The sequence below is a fragment of the Cynocephalus volans genome, chromosome 8 (assembly GCF_027409185.1).
Source record: "Cynocephalus volans isolate mCynVol1 chromosome 8, mCynVol1.pri, whole genome shotgun sequence".
NCBI lineage: Eukaryota > Metazoa > Chordata > Mammalia > Dermoptera > Cynocephalidae > Cynocephalus > Cynocephalus volans.
The window spans coordinates 82,657,403-82,675,921 of NC_084467.1; the positions used below are offsets into that span (position 1 = coordinate 82,657,403).

The window sequence follows — 18,519 nt, forward strand, 5'->3', positions numbered from 1 at the left end:
GCAGAAGGGACAGATTTGCTTCTCAGCAAGATTTCAAAGCTGTGCACCAGAGTCAGAGAGAAAACAGGAAGGATCGCAGGGAGGAGGCGGAGGAGGGCCACGCAGGCCTTGGGCCAAATCAGATGGGAAACCTCCCAACCCCTCACCCGAAACTGACACACCATTTTTTATGAGGTGCGAAACATTTCAGGTAGTGTTGGCACTAATGATACCTTAGGCTCAGGTCTGAGATTCTGAGTTTCAAGCTGGGGGCGTTAAGCCCAAAAAGGCCACAGGTGAAGACAAGCTCCTTCAAGCTATTTCGATCTAGGTGAAACCAAGAGGTGCTAAATTTTTGTTGGAGAAAATCCAGTCACCTGGTTTCTTCTTTTCCAGCTCACCTAGGTCACCAATATGTGTGTGTGCACGTGTGTGTACAAGTGAGCGTGTGCAGTAGTGTGCAAAAGTATGTGAGTGCACGTGTGGGGATGGGTGGGGTGGAGCAAGTCCAAGGGGACTGCATTTGAATTATTTGGAGATGACAACACTCACTTCTGATCTCCAAGTGACCAAGGGAAAACACAGCTGGTCCCAGTTGGTGCTAACCCCAAACCCTTCCTCTCTGATTCTCCCAGCTCCCCAGGTTCCCGGGTCTCAGAGGTTGCACCCCCCCATCCCACCCACACCCCAGCTCCTTACACAACGGGGGCAGGTGCCGTCACAGTGGTTTACTGAGATTTTCCCTCTTTCTTTTTTAATGAGAACTGACTTGCATTTAATAAAACTGTATTTATACACTGGCCTACGTGCCTATGAGAAACAGCCCAGGAGAACAGAAGGCACCGCATTCCCGCGCCGGGGCTCAGCATGGCCGCTGGCCAACCAGCTGCAATAACAGCCTTGTCCCAGAGAGGCCCCTTCCCCAGCCTTGGCGCAGCCCCTGCCTGGCCAATGCTCCTCTCAGAGGGTCGAGGGGCTGCCCTGAGCCTTTCTGTGTCTGCTTCAGAGTTGTATTGCTAAAAACACTAATAAGATGGGGCCAGGAGCAATAAAAGCAAAACCTCATCTTAATGCCTGTAATTTCTTTTAGGTTTCTTTAGTAGTAAAAAAAAATAATAATAATAATTTTTTAAAAAAAAGTAATGTTTAGCTGTTCTATCCATTTGTCAAATGGAAAAGCACAAGGGCACCAGAAGACTAGACAGGGCATTTGTCCTCTTTGCTTGGGGCCCCATGTCCTGCTTTGGTCAGGTCTTTCCCCACAGAGATGGAAGCAGGAGTAAGAGGACAGCCAACAGGGATAGAGCTCGGAGGCCAGCTGTGGCCCGTCTCTCACCAGGGTTTTCTCCTCTCGGCTATCTCTGGCTCCAGTCCATGCTCTGCAGCTTATCTGCTTTGTTAAGAGAACAGCACGCACCCTGGTCTTATGGCTGATCACATGCTTTGAAGCCTTAGAGGCTTTTGGGGTACTATTATTATTATTACACTTGGTCTACAGAAATTGAGATTGTAAATCAAACTCCTGTGTTCTAGGTCTGTGATTCTCAACCCTGGCTGGACATTGGAATTATCTGGGAAGCTCTGGAAAATAAAAATACTGAAGTTCAGGCTACACCCTACACCAACTGACTCGGAACCTCTCGGGGTGGGAGCCGGACATTAGTTGTTTTTAAAAGCTCCCCAGGTGATTCAACATGCAGCCAAGCTTAGGAAGCTTTGCTTTCGGGCACAAATGCTGATGGTGGTGGTCTTTCGAGGCTGTGCTGCTGTGAAACGGCCTGTGTGCTCATCTGTGGTCTAACTGTGAGTTCCATGAGGGTGGGAGGCCTGTGGTGGGACCGTGGCCTCAGCACAGTGCCTGGTCCCAACAGCCCGACGCAGGTGTGAGAGCAGGAATATACATACAGAAGTGGGAGCGAGCACATCGAGCCCACCTGAGGTCAGTGAGGGTGACCCACCAAAGTTAGTCCCTGGTTTCTGAACTCTGACACTTGCCAGAGCAGCGTGGAAGGACAGAAGGAAAGACTTTCTGGTCTTTCTTGTTTGATAAATAAACATTCTGAAGCCAGTGACCTGACTTTTGAGTCCAGTCGCCAATGGAAAGTTTTGCCCAGGCACCCCTTTATCCGGCTACATCTGGGACTGTCCTCCCGGAATCAAAGGTCATGCTCAGGAAGGTAAATTTCCCTATACCAGTGATGAAGGTACTTTAGGAAGAGAAGCACGGTCCTGCTCCCTTCTTACTGACAGGAGGATCGCACAATCCTGGGCACCAAGGCAGCCCCGGCTCACAGACATGGTTCACTGTCCCCACATGGTTCACTGTCCCCATGCGGGCACTGGTGCACCTGACAGGGAGCCTCCAAGAGGTCCACAGACACAGGTGCTGGCTGGTCAGCTGCCCGGAAGAAGGGACTGCTTGCCTCACTCACTCCTCTGGTTCTGAAAACAAACCCAGGAGTGTGTCTAAAACTGGGTTCCTTTGGAAGCTTTGGACACAGATGTTTGGACCACATGGCTTTTTGTTCTCCCCGCAGTGTAGGGAGCTGAGAGACCTTTTCTTGGGTCCTGGGCTCTGAGTTGTGGTGGCGTCCCTAGGTCCTGACCCCTCTTAACACACTTTGGAGGCCCATCCTAACAAGCTGGGAAAATTTTAGAGTATCTTTCCAGGGGAAAGTCGCACTTTGAAAGGGATTAAGTGTGAACTCTGCCAGAAACTATGGGGTCTTATTTTTATTTTGTTTCATTTTTAAAAGCCTTCAGCTTGCTTTTTAAGACGAGCTGAGAGTGGGCTGTCTGGAACTTGAGAGGCAGCCATAAAAAAGGTACAAATTCCTCAATTAAGTACTTAGTGGCTGACATTCCTTATAACACAGTTCCAGGAATTAAAATGTGGAGAAAAGAAAAACACGAGTTAGTGCTAGCAATATTATGGAATGTCATCTTCTCTGAAGGATTCTAATTTTGAGTGTTTCTGAACATGTGTCGTACAATAACCCCCATCAGAATTCTCCCAAGGAGCCAGACGGGGCCCAGCCCAGTTCTCCTGAGCTGGAGTCTCTGGGGGAGGGGATTTGGAACCTGCACCTTTTATCAGCCTCTCTGATGATTTTCATGCCCTCCGCAGTGTGAGGATCTCTGCTGTCCACCTCCTTCATATAATTCCCTTTCATCTAGCAAAGGAGGAGATTTCCTCAGGTCCCAAGCAGTCTGTCTGGGATGCACTTCAGAGCAGATGGTTGAGTGAGATTAGGGCTTTCCAAAATTTTGTGACAATAAAATTTTCTTTGTAATTTTTTCTGTCTAGAAACAGCAATCTTTGGGGTCTAGACCAGACCCATAGGAAGGATCATGAAGTCCTCATTTATTGAAATTTATTGAACGCTTTCTACATATTTTTTCTTGTGTCTTTTCCTGCTGCTCTATAGAGTGTTATATTTCCTGTATAGATGAGTAATGGGGCCGGGAAAGGTTAAATATCTTGCCACGATCACCTAGCTAGGAACAGTAGGGCAGGCAGTGAACCAGGCCTCCTTCCTTTGCCACGCTGCCAGAGGGGGTGGACACAAACCTGCCACAACCACATGCCCATTGGTGAACCTAATAGTGATGCCTGGGTCTGCAGGTCGCTGGTCTAGAAATACCATCAGTCAAGATTTCTTGGGCCCTGGGAGCCTGGACCTTCCTCAGGGGTTGTCCCGAACACCAGGCTCTCGTCCTTCCCAATGTCGCTCACGAGGCCCAGCTGCCCCAGCAATCACCTTCCAACAGGCAAGCAGCTAGGGCCGCGCCTTACCACACGGAAGAGCTTGAAGAAGTCCACGTTGGCATACAGAGTGTCTTCCATCCACTGCAGGGTGACCTGGGAGAGGGGGCAGATGGCGGCACGCACGGTCTGTGCCCCGCGTCGCTGGCTGAAGATGATGAAGCGCTCCAGGAGGGCCTCACTGCAGGCGATGTCCTTCAGCACCAGGTCTGGGACTCCATGAGCAAACTGCAGGGAGGAAAAGCAATACAGGAAACCTCCCAGAGGTAGGAAAGTGCAGGCCCCTCCCCCTCAAAGAAGCCCATGTCCTAACCCACAGAACCTGTGAACACATTGCATTACGTGGCCAGGGGAATTAAGGTTGCAGATGGAATTAAGGTTGCTAATTAGCTGACTTTAAGATAAAGAGATTATTTTGGATTATGTGGGTGGGCCCAGTGTAATCACAAGGATCCTTGAAATGTGGAAAGGGGAGGCAGAAGAAATGGGGTGGGAGCGATGTGACGTGAGAAGGACCTGACGGTCATCGCTGGCCTCAGAGATGAAAGGGGACCTCCAGCTGAGGAATGTGGGCAGTCTCTAGAAGCTGCAAAAGGCAAGAAAATGAGTTTCCTCAGGACACCCAGAAGGGAACACTGCTGGCACCTTGACTTTCAGACTTCTGACCTCCAGAACCGTAAGATAATAAATTTGTGTTGTTTTAAGCCACTAAGCTTCTGGTAAGTTTTTACAGCAGCAATAGGACACCAGTGCACTCCTCCGCGAGCCTCACTTTATCAGAGAGCCATGTAGAATTTGAGTGCTGCCCTTCTTGGCGCGTGATGCTAAGATCCTTCAAGACCTTCTCCCTGAAGCTGAGGTGATATCTAGGACACAGGTGTAGTGATGGCGAATGACCAGCCCCTTCTCTCCTTTCTCAATGCCAGATGCCCCATTAAATTTGAATTTCAGATAAACGATGAATAATTTGAAGTACAAATATGTCCCAAATGTGCTTCAGATAGGACATAATTATGCTAAACAAGTATTTGTTGTTCATCTGAAATCCAAAATTAACAAGGCATCCTGTGTTTGACCTGGCAATCCTGAGCCCTGATAGCCCACATCCTACAGCTCCTACGTGCTTGTGGACAGTGACTCTTGAAGCAGAAGCCCCGCGATGCCTCCAGAGGCTAAGGTGGCAATGGAGGGGCTCCAACCCTGGCCAGGGACCCTTGGCTGCCTGGCACAGTAACTGCCTCCTGGAGTCCTGGAAGCCCAGCAGTGGACAAGATGCTGAGTACCATGAATAAATTCATGAGGTCCCCTGGGCACCCCAGTCTCTCTTTGGCTTCCAGTTACACAGCTCTTTGGGCTGGAGAGCAGGACAGGCCCACGCTCTGCCACCCCTGCATGGGAATTGTCCAGACATACAGAAGCCTGGTCCGTATGTGAGGTACAGGTCTGGATTGGTGTGGATGCCTTCAATCTCAGGGGCCTGGAACTGTGTCCCTGTTCCAACAGAGCCTTCCCGTTTTGCCCACACCTCCCTTCTCATCCCCAGGCAAACTCCAGCCTCATCTCTAATCAATCCCAGAATCTAAAATATTTTGAGGTGGAGGGAATCCATAAGCTCATATTGCCCAGGCCCCTCCTATTCCAGAGAACAGAAGTAATGGAGGAAGGGTCAGGTGATTTGAGAAGGTTACACAGCTGGCTAGTGGGAAAAGTTGGGACACCACAAAGGTCCCTGGTGCATTCCCTCACATAGTCACTCATTCATTCAACACCCATTCACTGACTTCCCTTTCTGCAGGGACCGGGATAGTGACTGGGTATACGAGATGAGAAAGGCAAATTTCCTGTGCTCTAGGGAGCTCACCAGCTGGCTAGAAATGCAGGCATTTAAATAGTGGTAAGTGCTCGATTGAACATAATGAAACCAGAACACGGATGGGGGAAGTGTTAAGAATAGCTAGTAAAAGTAGCTAACATTTATCGAGTGTTTACTATGTGTCAGGCACCGTTCTAAGTGCTTCACACGAATTAATTCTTTTCACCCCCACAACCACCATACACAGTAGGTATTTTTATTATTTCCATTTCACAGATGAGGAAACAGAGGCACAGAATGGTTAGTAAACTTTTCTGAGGTTACGGTTAAGTGTGTGCCTTGCTGAGATTTGAACCCCGAGCTTTACCATTACAATTACCTATTAGCCCTTTGGCAAGTAGAGAAGAGAGAGAGGTCAGGACAAAGAAAGGAGGGTTTATGAATGATTTCACTGAGGAGGCGACATTTGAATGCGGCTTGAAGCACGTCCAGGAGTTTACAGGGCTGGGGGTGGGGTTGGGAATGAGGTGAGCCAGAGAACCGCAGCACTCTCCTTGTCTAATAATTGCCTAGATGGAAAGAGGGGGTGACGAGCTTCCCTTCAGAGCTGTGCTCAGACGCCAGGCGGAGTATCCAGTCCTGACGGTAAAGGACAAAGATTCCATGTTTGACCAGGATGATCAATTACACAGCTGCAAGCTACCATGTGGGACAATGTAGATAGAGAACACTGCCATGCTGGCCGGAAGACTGGCGGACAGGGCAGATAAGGGGTCACAGAAGGGGTCATGCAAGGCAAAGGGGCTGAGAAGCCAGGTGGGCAGGGGAGGTGCAGAGGGAGCTGGGTTGACATGAGTGGGCCTCTGCAAAGCTCAGGAGGCGCTGGGCTTTACTAATTAGGGAAGCAGCAGCTAATCAGAGCCAGTAACACTAAATAAAGGCACAATCTGGCGACCCGGCCCCTTGTTCTCCAACATGAAAGGCCTCAGCCCTGGTGCCAGAAGCAACTAGAGATCTAAATGTCACGTCAATGAGGAACTGGAAAGAAATTCCCCTAAATTCCTGCCCTTATCTCCATCTCCTTTTTATTACCAACTGGAAGTCATCACAGGCATTGCCAGGACTGGAGTTTCATGAGTTGAAGAGAAAGGAAGAGGGAAAATGAGCAACCGTGCTGCCACCACTACTCCCTAGGGTGGGCTGGGCAGCCAGGCCTCCTCCAAAGGCAAAGGTCTTGCTAGGAGCTGCGCTGCCACCAAGGCCCGGCCACCGCAGGCGCCTCTATAGAACTGCCCCAGGGCTGACCCTCAGTTCCCCTCCTCTAGTTTCGGTGAAAACGTCAGGGTCTGAGAAGCCAGAAAATCAGGTATGGGCTCCCTCACTGCTGTGCAGGGAACCAGCGCGGCGAGAAAACCCCCTTCAACCAGCCAGTCCCGGCCAGGCAGGGCGGGTTCCCCCTCCTTCCTCTGGGCTCAGACAGTGCCCGGTACAGACGTTTATCTCAGGACTGACATAGGCCCTGAAATTCTCTGTTTATGTCTCGGCATCCCCTGGAGTCTGGGGGAGGTGCAGACCTGGCCAGGAGGGGAGCCGGTGGGGATTGGGGCTGTCGGCCACAGCCGATCGTGCATTCTCAGTGTTCACCACACTAAGAACCCAGGTCTCCCTCCTCAGCCTGTCAGAGTAACCTGGACAGCTTAAGACACAGATTGCTGGGCCCCATCCCCAGAGCTTAGGACTCAGGCGGTCTGGGTTGGGGCCTGAGAGTTTGCATTCCTAACAAGCCCCCAGGTGCTGCTGATGCCACTGAACTGGAGCAGGAAACACTGGACTAGGAGTGAGAAGACCTGTATTCTGCTCAGGTTCTGACAGCTGCTAGCTCTGCGTGCAAATCTGTTTGACCCATCTCAGGATTATTATGAGGAACAAAGGAGCTAGCATGTGTGAGTCACGTGTTAGGGGTGAAAATGCTCTGTATAAATACAAGAAATTACTAAAGCAGACAAAGTACATTTTGGGGGGTGTAGGTCAGAAAAGTGCCAGGGAATAGAAGGCGATTGCCTGGCACCGAGAAGAAAGTGGTCCAGGATGTCAGATCCTGTAAGCCTGTGGCCCCCCAGAATATAAGCATCCTGAGCCAGGGCTTTGCCTGCCTTGTTCACACTGTCTCCTAGTGCCTACCACTGCCCCCATATATTTGATTAATAAATGAAAAGACCTCGGTTTCCTCAACTATAAAGAGGAGGTTGAGCCACACGATCTCTAAGGTTCCTTCCAGGTAAGAAAATCTGGATATTGTAAGTGTTGCCAGGATTTGCTCTGCTGCCAAGCCCTATGATGGGAATACTCATCATCTTGAGTGACCCCCTGCTGTTCTTCTACGTAGGGGACGTGAGTCATGGAGTCTGACTGTGAAAGCAAGAAGGAAAATAAATGACAAGCTCTCCCTTGCCTTTCTCAGGCTCAGCGCTTACTGCTCCCCTCCGGGCACCACCAACCAGTGACTTCTACCTACCTGCTCTGGACGAACTTGGGAGTTGACCAGAAGGTAGACAACTGCGTCAGGCAGGCCAATGCTTTTTATGAGAAATAGTGTCAGTTTTTCTTCATCTTTTAGGATATCCCGAATTCGTATGCCTCTTCCTGTGTATGAATGAGAGAAAGAACAGGGTGTTGAAGGGGAAATGGGTCAAAAAAAGAAAATGGCCAGAATTAATTGGAACATTTCTGATTTGACTCTCAGAAGAAGGCTCTGTGTTTGGGTTCCCTGGGAGCACCTGGAGGCCAGGCTGTCACCAACACAGAGGTTGTATTGACTGCTGAAGCAGCAGGGCACCATTTAGACAGAAGGCACACACAAACAAATAATCACCTGGTCCCAAATGTCAATAGTGCCAAGGGTGAGAACCCTGGATCCTAAACCTAGTCTAAGATTGGAGAAGATGTGTTCTCCGTCCACACTGCAGTTGTTATGGAGTAGGAGACACTTCTTGGTGTTTCTGTAATCTTAGATCAGGCTCAGAGCTCAGGGCATTGACATGGACTAAGAAGATGGGGCTACTAAGGGAAAGAAAAGCTTAAAGTGGAAAGAGGAGATGTCCTATGGACTGGGCTTGCGATTTCACGTCCTGGTCATCCCCAGCCACGTTCCTTTCAGCTCCATTCAAAATCTGCTGGAAGCAGGAGTTTCTTTCTAAGGAGGCATAAAGGCCTCCAGTTAAGACAACCTTGGGGTTAGTGATTGAGCCTCTCCCTGTGTCTGGGATAGGGGATGTGAAGCATTTAGCTCCCAGGTCTGAAAAGAGTGAGTGCTCGATCAATGCTGTTCTGGTTTCGTTAGTACTATTCTTATCCCTCCCAGGGCTTCACACCAGCACCTGCCCCCTCTGCCTGTTTCTGGGGCCAGCGATCGGCCTCAAACTGGCCACTGCTACAGGTCATGAGGCACTTCTCAGAGAGGATCCTTACGGGGCCAGACCTCTACGAAGCCACTCAACGTGAAGGGAAGGTGTTGGGTTGCGTGATGCCTCTCTCTACATCCAGTTCTCCAGGAGCCTGCTCGACTGCTTATCTCCTAGTTCTTCTGTAACTAGCTCTCATCATCAAGTGCCCCCACTCCTTCCTGGTCCCAACTCCAAGCATGCCATCCTCTTCCACCCAAAATCTCCCCCCACAGGTGGCCAAGAAGCCTGGCCCCTGTGTGCTTGACAGCCCATCCTTCAATTTTCAGGTTGTGACTTTCTCTGTATAGATTCTTGTCCAGATCAATGTTGCTGATAATTTTTTCATGAAGGGTCTTGGGCCAACCCCATGGGCCTACCCATGCAGCCAGGGCAGGGGCAGCTGCTCCTGAGGTTCTGCCACACAGTGGCCTCTCTCACCACAATGGGGGTCCCTGAGAGTTGTGCCAATGGGTAGCATCCCACAGTGCACAGGGCAACCCTCTCTCTCCCAAACAAATAATTATCTGGCCGCAAATGTCTATAGTGCCAAGGTTTTGGCACTATTGTGTCACTCCCCTTTGCACAGGAAAAGTCCCAATGGTTTGGGGAAACCTAAACACAGGGCCCAAAGGAGGAGGAGGGCTCTGAGGAGGGCCACTGTCTTTCATTCTTGCCTCCCCTTCTTTCCAATGGCATAAATCCTGTCATCCTCCAAATCCAGCTCCGCCTGCTTTGCCTCCTCCTCCTGGGGTACCAGCTCGGTTGCTCTTCTCCTAATCACTCTGTTCGGAACAGCTGTATATGTTCATACCAGCAACAGCACCCCCAACACACACACACAGCTCTTCAGAGTTGGGGGCTATGGATCCCACTTTTATCCCACTCATCATCCCTAGCCAGTGATGCTGGGCACACAGATGCAAGCCCTGAGGTCACCTCTCTCTGACACCCAGCATTAGAGCCTGACATTGAATCAGGGCCTCAATAAATGTCTGCTGAATGGCAAAAGGCACTCAATAAATACCTGTTGTCTTGACTTGAGAGTCAGGACCCCATTTGACTGTTTATCTCCTAGTTATTCTTTAACTCACTCACCTAACCTTATGTGCAAATATCTTGCTGGGGAGAAAAGGTAAAACACAGGAAACTGGGAGCGATTCCACCCAGGCATCGCCTGATGTACCACCCAGGTGCCTGGGCTGCTGTGGCCCCAGGGACAAGGGGCCGGAGTGTGCTGGTTCAACATCCCCTGAGGAGGGGCTGGGCCACCCTGCAGGGAGAGCTGGGGCCGAGAGTGTAAGAGGTGGCCAACACCAGACAGAAGCTCCACCAGACTCCCAAGGGAGAAATGTGAGCTGGGGGCCTGAGGAAAGAAAAATAAATTGAGTGTAAAATGTGGTTCTTCTTGTTCCCTTCCCTGGGAAGATTAGTGGCTGGGGGGTGGGGGCTGCTGAGGCCCACAGAGCTGAGGGGAACTGAGGGGTGTACGGAGAGGGAAGCCAGGAGAATGCCTGAGGCACGGGGAAGGACTGAGAGACCACAGAGCCTGCTTGGGCTTGAGAGGGGAGGGGGTCTCCATCTGCTCTTTTACCATTAATCCTCCCCTGCTGAGAATGCAGTACTACAGGTTTGCAATGAAAGGAAAATGTTGCCTGGGTCAGCCACCGGCATACTTTCCCAGGTGACTGAGGAGCTGACAGGCAGAAGCACACACCAGCAGTAGCTGCCCACCTCCCTTCCGAGGGCTTAACTCTTCCCTGCGGCTTTAGGCTTAGGATTCAATGTTCACAGTGAGCAATGTCCCCAGATGACCCTTGGACAGATTTCAGTCCATGGCCTGGAATTCCTTCAGGGACCGTGTCCTTTACATTGAGATGGACCCCTGTTCCCTCTCATGGCCACTAAGGTCAGAAATTATGCAAAGTTTCTGTTCCCAGCCTTTGAGGAGCCTGGGCTGGCCTTCCCTGACCCCTTGTCCCCAGACCTGCTCTTCTTTAGGGCGTTCTCTCCACAGCCTGAAAGCCTGCAGAAGGAACCACCTGTATGCCAATTCAAATGAGTCCTGCTTCTCGGTTAGAAAGTAGTGATTTTGGTTCTCACATGCACATTGTAAAAACCACAGAGAAATTGTGGTTTGCAATGACTTCCTTCATGCTTCCTCCTAGCCAGATTCAGGGTGATGATCAGACACTTAAATGAAATGCTGCCTCATCACAGACCACAGACCCCACTGAGTGAAAGGGATTTACAGACACTCCAGGAGTGATTGAGACAGCCCATGACCTCATCTGCTTGTGTGAACTTGGAAAAAAACATCTTCTGGTTGATTGGGGGAGGGAGGCTTCTTTTTTTTTTTTTTTACTATTAAAATGCTAATTGTGCTTATACCTTACAAGGTTCTTCAAACTTGAGCTAACTAAAATTAACTCTTCTACCCAGAGCAGCAAGGAGTGCAGTGTTTATAATCTGGTTTGTAGAGAATGACTACGTAAAGTACAAGCTTTACTATTTTTGAAGCAATTAGAATATAATTAAACAAGCTTAGTGTACCAATCTGAACATGCTCCTGTCCTTTCTTGCTCCGATAGGGAGAGAAGACAGAAGTGCCAGGTGGGAAGAGGATCAGATTCTCTTTGGAGAAGTTCCTCTCCTGACATCCCTGTGCTCCCGAAGCCCCCGCTTGGTGTGGTCCTTGTCTGCTCACTCACCTCTTTCCACGTCTGCCCCGGGAGCCCTCTGAGGGCGGGCACTAGGCCTGACTCCTCTCCAGCCCAGAGACTAGGCCAGTGCCTGGCTCACAGCAGGTGCCCGGTGTCTGCTGACAGCTAACTTGGACCTTCTTTCTGTCTTTCCTTGTTTGGAACCTGGAGGAAAAGCTGTTCCATCCAGCCCCTCCTGTCCCACTGGTAGACCGTCCTCAGTCCCGTAATCCTCTAAGGTCATCCTAGGAACCACCTCCTGCTCGTCCTGGGAGCCTACATCTCCCAGAAGGTCTGAACTGCTGTCTTTGCAGCCTTTTCTTGGAGGCCGCTCTCCACGCACGAGACTGCGGTAACCTGGGGGCCTTTACTCCTCACAACTGCTCACTCACCCCCTTCCTGGGGAACAGATTCTGGCTGCCACGTCCAGGCCCTCCAGCCCTCTGCAGAGGAGCCTGCTACAGTACAGATGCGACAGCCACACCACATCCATTTATTTTAAAAAGGCACGTTGGTGTTGTTACGGTTGTTCGCTTTGGTCTGCTCCTTGTTTTTCCCCTGGTGGCCGCTCCTGCCGTCTACCCGCACACCCTGGCGTCCGCGTGCTGGCCAGCGGCTGGCCCCTCATTTCCTTCCTTCCCCTCACTGTACACCTTCACATCCTCCCACCTGCGCACGGCCACACCTGGGGGCCAGTTCTCACCCACCTGCCTGCCTGCCTTCGAAATCCTGAATTTGCGTAATTCATTTTCCGACAACAGCCATCCTTCTTTCCATCTTTCTCATTTTCTCAGTCCCTTAAGCAGTGTCATGGAGGCACTGAGACCTCAGTTCCCTTGCCTCTCCATTTCCCCCAGCCCATTTCAGTGCTTCTGGCTTCTCATCCATCCTTATGTAGCCGCGACCCGATGCTTATCCAATCACCGCCTTCAATGCCCTTGTCTCCTTGATCCTCTGTGGCACCCCCCACGAGCCTCAGCCCCGCATCACCCCACTCTCCACCTGCTGCCTCAGGGCCTGGATGCTGAACATTACTGAAATAAATTATATGATTGTACATATTCACATCCTGAAAAATATATGGCTTCTGACCTCTTCTGGCTCCTTGCTGACAATTGGTGTCGCTTCTACAGGTTCCTGGCCAGAGTTCTCTAGGATGCTATGAAAGCTGTTCTACACCTTTCCCATACCCTGCAACCTCCTCTCCGTCAATTCTAGCCCTTGACCTAGGCCTGCACTTCCTAGAGTGCCATCTCTCTTGGCATTCTTTCTGTCTCTGGACTTACCTGGTATGAAATCTTTCCTGCCCTCCTTCCCAACTTCCTACCTTTGCCTGGAGGAAGAGCCATTTTCACCAGGGTGATCCTCATGCTGCCCGCAGAGCCCACCCTTCCTGCCTCCTCTAGTATCTTTTCCCACCATACCTCCCCACTCTTTCCTCTGTCTTCAGTCTCTCCGATGGGTGAGGCCCGTGAAAGGCAAGTGATGGTTGAGGATGCTGGAGCCTGGCTTACCTGCAATTTTCTCAGGGTGAGTCCGCAGCGTGTCCATGAACTGGGACAAGGTGCGGAGCTCTGTCCAAACATGGCCAAGGTGCTGGCTCTCTGCTGCATGCACAAAAAGTTCCTGAAAATCTTGATACACCCTTGCCAAGCTGTAAGAAGGACAAAGCCTCATCAGTAAAGAAGCAGCTGTCATTTTCATAGTAATAATATCACTTCTGGAAATTTTTAAAGATACCATGTGCTTGATCTAGCTGCCACATTATGTATCCTCACAATACCACCAAGGCAAAAGGAAAAAGATATTTTTGCTTCCTTGTACATAAAGTGTAACAAACAGTGAATAGAGTGGATGCACAAGGAGAGGCAGAGAGGAACTGAGAGAGCCGTTCCTGACAGCTCTCCAGGTCTTGTCCCTCCCCTCCTGAATCCTGTCTTGCTGCCCTTTGCTTTGTGGGAAGGTCTAGCATCCAAATCGTATATTTCCTTCTGGGAATTAAACTTGTTTGAATGGGTTTCTTTGCCTTGCAAGCAAAAGAACCTTGAACAATCCAGTATTTCACCCATAATGTGTCTGTGAAATGTGAAACCCAGCTTTCCTGGTTCAAATGCCGAGTGTAGCTGGTGTCTGGAGCCCCCTTCCCCAACTCCCACACCTTAACCTTCCCCAGTAACATCTATAATCACTGTCAGTGCTGGTTGCATCAAAACTCCATGCAGCCACTACAGAGCTGTCTCCAAGGCTCCCCTGATCCCACCATGTGACCCCATGGGATCTCTTTGGATGGGTAGGTTTTTTTTTTTTTAGGAACCTCAAGGAATCCTGAGCTGAAAATGTAAACTTATGCTTCAAGGCAGCCTTTGCAGCAAGTGGAACGTCACCTTTCTGACTTTCCTAGGAAGATAGGGGTTCCCTCTTCTATCCCCCTATAGTCCAGGAATGTTTATCCTGTGACATTTATCAGCAAACAGATGAATAGTACAGGCTTGCAGACCATGCGGTCTCTGTCACAACTGCTCAACCCTGCCACTGTAGGGCAAAGGCAGCCACAGTTTGCTCCCAGTGGGAAAGGGCCCCTCAGAGCATTAGGCTGATCTATCAAATGTTCTTTTTTAAAAATCTAAATGCAGGTTTGTGTTGGGGGAATTATACTGAGCTCTTCTAAGAAAAAAACTGAAGTAACCAAATATCTCAGATTCCACCTCACCTGGTGTGTATATAGGTAGGGTAAAGCCTGCTCCCCAGCAAACCCCTGCTGGTGACCTTCAGGTGTAAGATTCACAAGGGATGGCTGGAATTCAGCACAGTGGGTGAAGAATGGCCCTGCCCACATCTCGGAGCCTCTGTCTATAAGACGTGCTCACATCACATACTCCCAAAGGGAAGTCCAAAGCCAGATTCTCCTATGGGATTTGACTTGAAATTCAACCCCAGACCTGAGGTTATTAACCTGGAGTCCCCGAGTCCCCTGCAATCATGAGCACAATGTAACGTTTTTTGTGTGTGTCCATTTTCCTGGGGAGAACAGCCGTCAGTTTTCATCAGCTTCTTGGAATGGTTCTTCAGCCCTCTAGCCATATTCCAAGATCTTGCCACTCAAGGGCACTGATGGCAAATTACAATAGAGAATTTGGAATTTGTCTTTTTCTCCCAAGAAGCAAACTTCACCTTGTAAACCTGGTTTTATTCACCCTCGTAATGCTCCCAGACACTTTTCTTAACTCTCAGATGTCCAAGAAGACTTTTAAAGAAACAGACATCAGGGCTAGTCCATGGCTCACTTGGGAGAATGTGATGCTGATAACACCAAGGCCACGGGTTCGGATCCCTATATAGGGATGGCCGGTTAGCTCAATTGGGAGAGTGTGGTGCTGACAATACCAAGTCAAGAGTTAAGATCCCCTTACCGGCCATCTTAAAGAAAAAAAAAAGAAAAAGAAACAGATGTCTGTCGGTGTCGATGGGGGCAGATGGTGGGGGGACTGAGTTTGTCTCATGCAGTGAAGCCCCCAAGGAGATGGATGACCAGGAGGCAGTGGACGCATCTCAGCAGGGAGCTATGCTGGTCTCCATGTCACATCTCAGAGATATAAGGACCAGGAAGTCATGTCCCTCACAGTTAACAGAATGCTCCAGAGAGGAAACCTGTTCTGCTCACAAGAGCTTAGGGGCACAGCAGGCCACAGGAACACTCTTTCAATGCTCCAGGGTCTGCGAGTGCACTTGGTGCATGACGAGAATGAAGGGGCGTGCAACTTCCTCCCCTGTTGGGTGGGAATCTCAACACTTACATGGAGTTGTTATAGTTTGACACAATTCCAGGAGATTCTCCAGGGGTGGGGCTTTGAAAACAAGGATTGTTCACATTGCAGAAAACCCCCTGAAGCCACGGCAACACTCCTGCTGACGGCATCGCCTTGTTGGGAAAATGGCCTTTAAAAGAGGAAATGAAGAGGAGAAGTTAGTCACGGGGACTAAGGGGAGGCAGGCCCTAGAGCTGGGGCCCCTTCAGGAAGGAGCCCCGGCCCCTCGTGGTACTCCCCTCATTCATCCACAGGCCCTGTGCTGGGTGCTGGAGACTGGGCCTCTTCTCTTGAGCTCCTGGTGTAATTGGGAGGCAGAGGAATGCTCTAAGAGAGGTGTGGATAGAAGAGTGGAGGGGGACAGAGGGGACAAATGCGGTGGGAGGGGCAGAGGGGCATTAGCTCCAGAAGGCTCCATGGGTTGCTGCTGCTTGAGGAGGAGGAGAGGCTCATCCATTCCTTCAGCAGCTGTGTGCTGAGCACCTTCGCCCAAGCATGCAGCAGGATTAGGGCTTCGGGCTCCTGGGGGTAGGGAAAGAAGGAAGCATTTGATGGACAGCAGGCTGATTCAGAACTTGAGGTTTGAAATTCATGAACAAGAGGGTAAAGACCAAGAACTGGGGACTGAACAGCTTTATCTACCTCTTGAGGCCTCCCCATCGGCTGCCTAGAGAGAGAAGATGTCCTCCTGGCCAGAAGCCAGATAAAGGCTTTCCCAAAGGGAAAGTATAAAATAGACTCTCACAAGGTTCATCCTAGGTCCCTGGACATCTCAGGGGTCCAAGAAATAATATTTTATGAAGTATGATTGTATATCATCCCTTCTTATTTTTCTCAGCACCTTGTGTGAGGTACTGCCAAAAGCTCATGGAAAGATTTGTGTTATCTTTTAATTCTACTTTTCCATTAACTTTTTTAAGTACTCTCGTGTAACATATCTCCTAATTGGTTATATCTCTGAAATATTGTAGAGAACTCATCTATACTCTGTTCTCTTTAAAAGAGTGAAATTTTAGGTATAGAAAAACAAAACGAAAAATAACTGCACAATCTTTCAATAACCACATACAAATATTTGCTTAGAAGGTGTAGGATTAAGAAACCAGAATTTGCACAATGCTGAATCTCTTTTTTATGCATTGTAGATGTGAAATGGTGATAAACAGATCTGATTTCCACACCCCAACCCCCAAGACCTTTCTAGACAAAGGACTGAACTGGTGTTTCTTTGGGCCTTGTCCAGGCTATGCTTACATTCATGTTGGCTGTAGAGAGGGTTGGCATTCCTTAACCAGATCAAGACGAGGAATAAAGATAAAGGCCACACAAGTTCCACCACAAAGCGAATCTGGAAAAACAAAACAAAAAGAGAAAAAGGCCAATAGTGCTAAGAGATTACAGGGAACATAACCAGAGCAGACACACGTCCTCTGGGTGCCTGTGTCTGCAGCAGGACTTTAGTTGTGGAATATCTACCTAAAGAACTTCTTTGTTTGATCCCCCTCCTGTACTACCTGTACGCTGATTTATGATACCCAACCAGAGTTTGCATCCGTCTGGGTTCTACTTTGTCTCTATTTTAGAAAACTGCATTAGCACAAGACTTCCATAAAGGGTCATCAGGATCTCATGCTTCAGTACTTTTTAGCTGTTGCTGTACATGTGCGTGCACATCCTTATTCAGTAGGGCCCCACCAGATCCTGCATTTCTAACAAACTCCCAAGTAATGCTGTAGGTAGTAAAGATCTCATTGTAACCTCTCATTCCGCAGATGAGGAAAGAGGCTGAAAGAGGAAAGGTGACAGTGCGGTGTCACATCGGTAGTGACAGCATCAGAACCAAAACCCAGCTTCCTGCCTCCAGGACCAGAGCTCTTTCTGCGCCTCCCCATTACCTTGCCTTCTTCTAGCGCCTAATAGACTTTGCATGTGTGATCACTGAATGGATGGATGCGTGAATGAATGACTGAATGAATGCACAAATGAATAACTCTGTGCAAAGTCAACATAAATCTGGTTTACCAATATGTTTCCTTCAACAATTTCTGTTTCTTGAAGAAATAAAGCGGGGCATACTGCTCATGGGCTTTTACACTGGAAGAGACTGCTAATACCAACATGTGCTTGAAAGTTGGTATTTACATTTAGGTTCAATTTAGAGCTTAAGAACTCTTGACTCCAAGAGAACGAGACCCAGTTGTTTGTTGCAGCCTGCATTCTGTGGCATTACACACAAGGGTGGGGGTTGGAGATGTGGAATTACGGATGGGAAGGGGAGAGGGGAATGTAACAGTTCTTCTACCCAACCCCTACTCTGGAGACCTTAGGAAGGAAACTCATAAGATCTGAAAGAGAACTTAAGCAGCCTGCCAGGAATTGAGGCTTAGGTATTTATAGATCAGCTGGGGGCTAGTCACATGGTCTTAAATTTAACCCTTTGTTGTTTTCCTTTCAAAGAAGTGTAAGTTCTCAGCAAAATGGCATACACCAAAGCAGGTGCTCAGTAAATGTTTGTTCTTTTCCTGTTAGTAAGGACAAGCTCTGTTCTGCTTTTAAAAAAATGATCTGCTGGCAACTGAATTTTATCAAATCAGAAAATAAATTGGTGGGGAAAAAAGGATCATGCATTGAAGAAAAAGCAAAAAACGTTTAGGAGCAGGTGGCGATTATGCAGTTGTAACTTTTTACAAAATGTTTTATTCAAAAGATGTCTAGGGAAGATGTGTTGGGAAAAGCACTCACGCACAAATGTGGAAAGTAGAATGGTAGGTTTTCTTTAAGGCCTTCATTTTTCCGGACTCCCCTTACACCTTCTCCCACAAGATTGCAGAACATCATATTGGGCAATTCTCACCCAGAGTTAAGAGGACTGACCCCAAGCATACTTGATAGCCATCGGAATGTCTGCTGTGGCGGTTACTGTCAGGGCATGCAAATGAAGGTTGGCAGGCCTCTTGCCCAGCCAACCGCATCTCACCGTTAACATCCTGGCCCCCAGGCCACACAGAAACTG

The 18,519-nt window shown here is 49.2% G+C and overlaps 1 protein-coding gene across 2 annotated transcripts in view; it reads right to left on the minus strand.

Moving 5' to 3' along the window:
• The window catches only part of ABCA4 (ATP binding cassette subfamily A member 4), a 120,806-nt gene that overhangs the window by 96,111 nt on the left and 6,176 nt on the right, over positions 1–18,519 (minus strand). For both annotated transcript variants that reach the window (XM_063104333.1, XM_063104332.1), the window contains exons 2-6: positions 16,761–16,854; positions 15,495–15,636; positions 13,215–13,354; positions 8,074–8,201; positions 3,776–3,973 (exon numbers count right to left, since the gene is read on the minus strand). In XM_063104333.1, the coding sequence (XP_062960403.1) occupies positions 3,776–3,973; positions 8,074–8,201; positions 13,215–13,354; positions 15,495–15,636; positions 16,761–16,854 (702 nt within the window). The remainder of the gene's footprint in view (positions 1–3,775; positions 3,974–8,073; positions 8,202–13,214; positions 13,355–15,494; positions 15,637–16,760; positions 16,855–18,519) is intronic.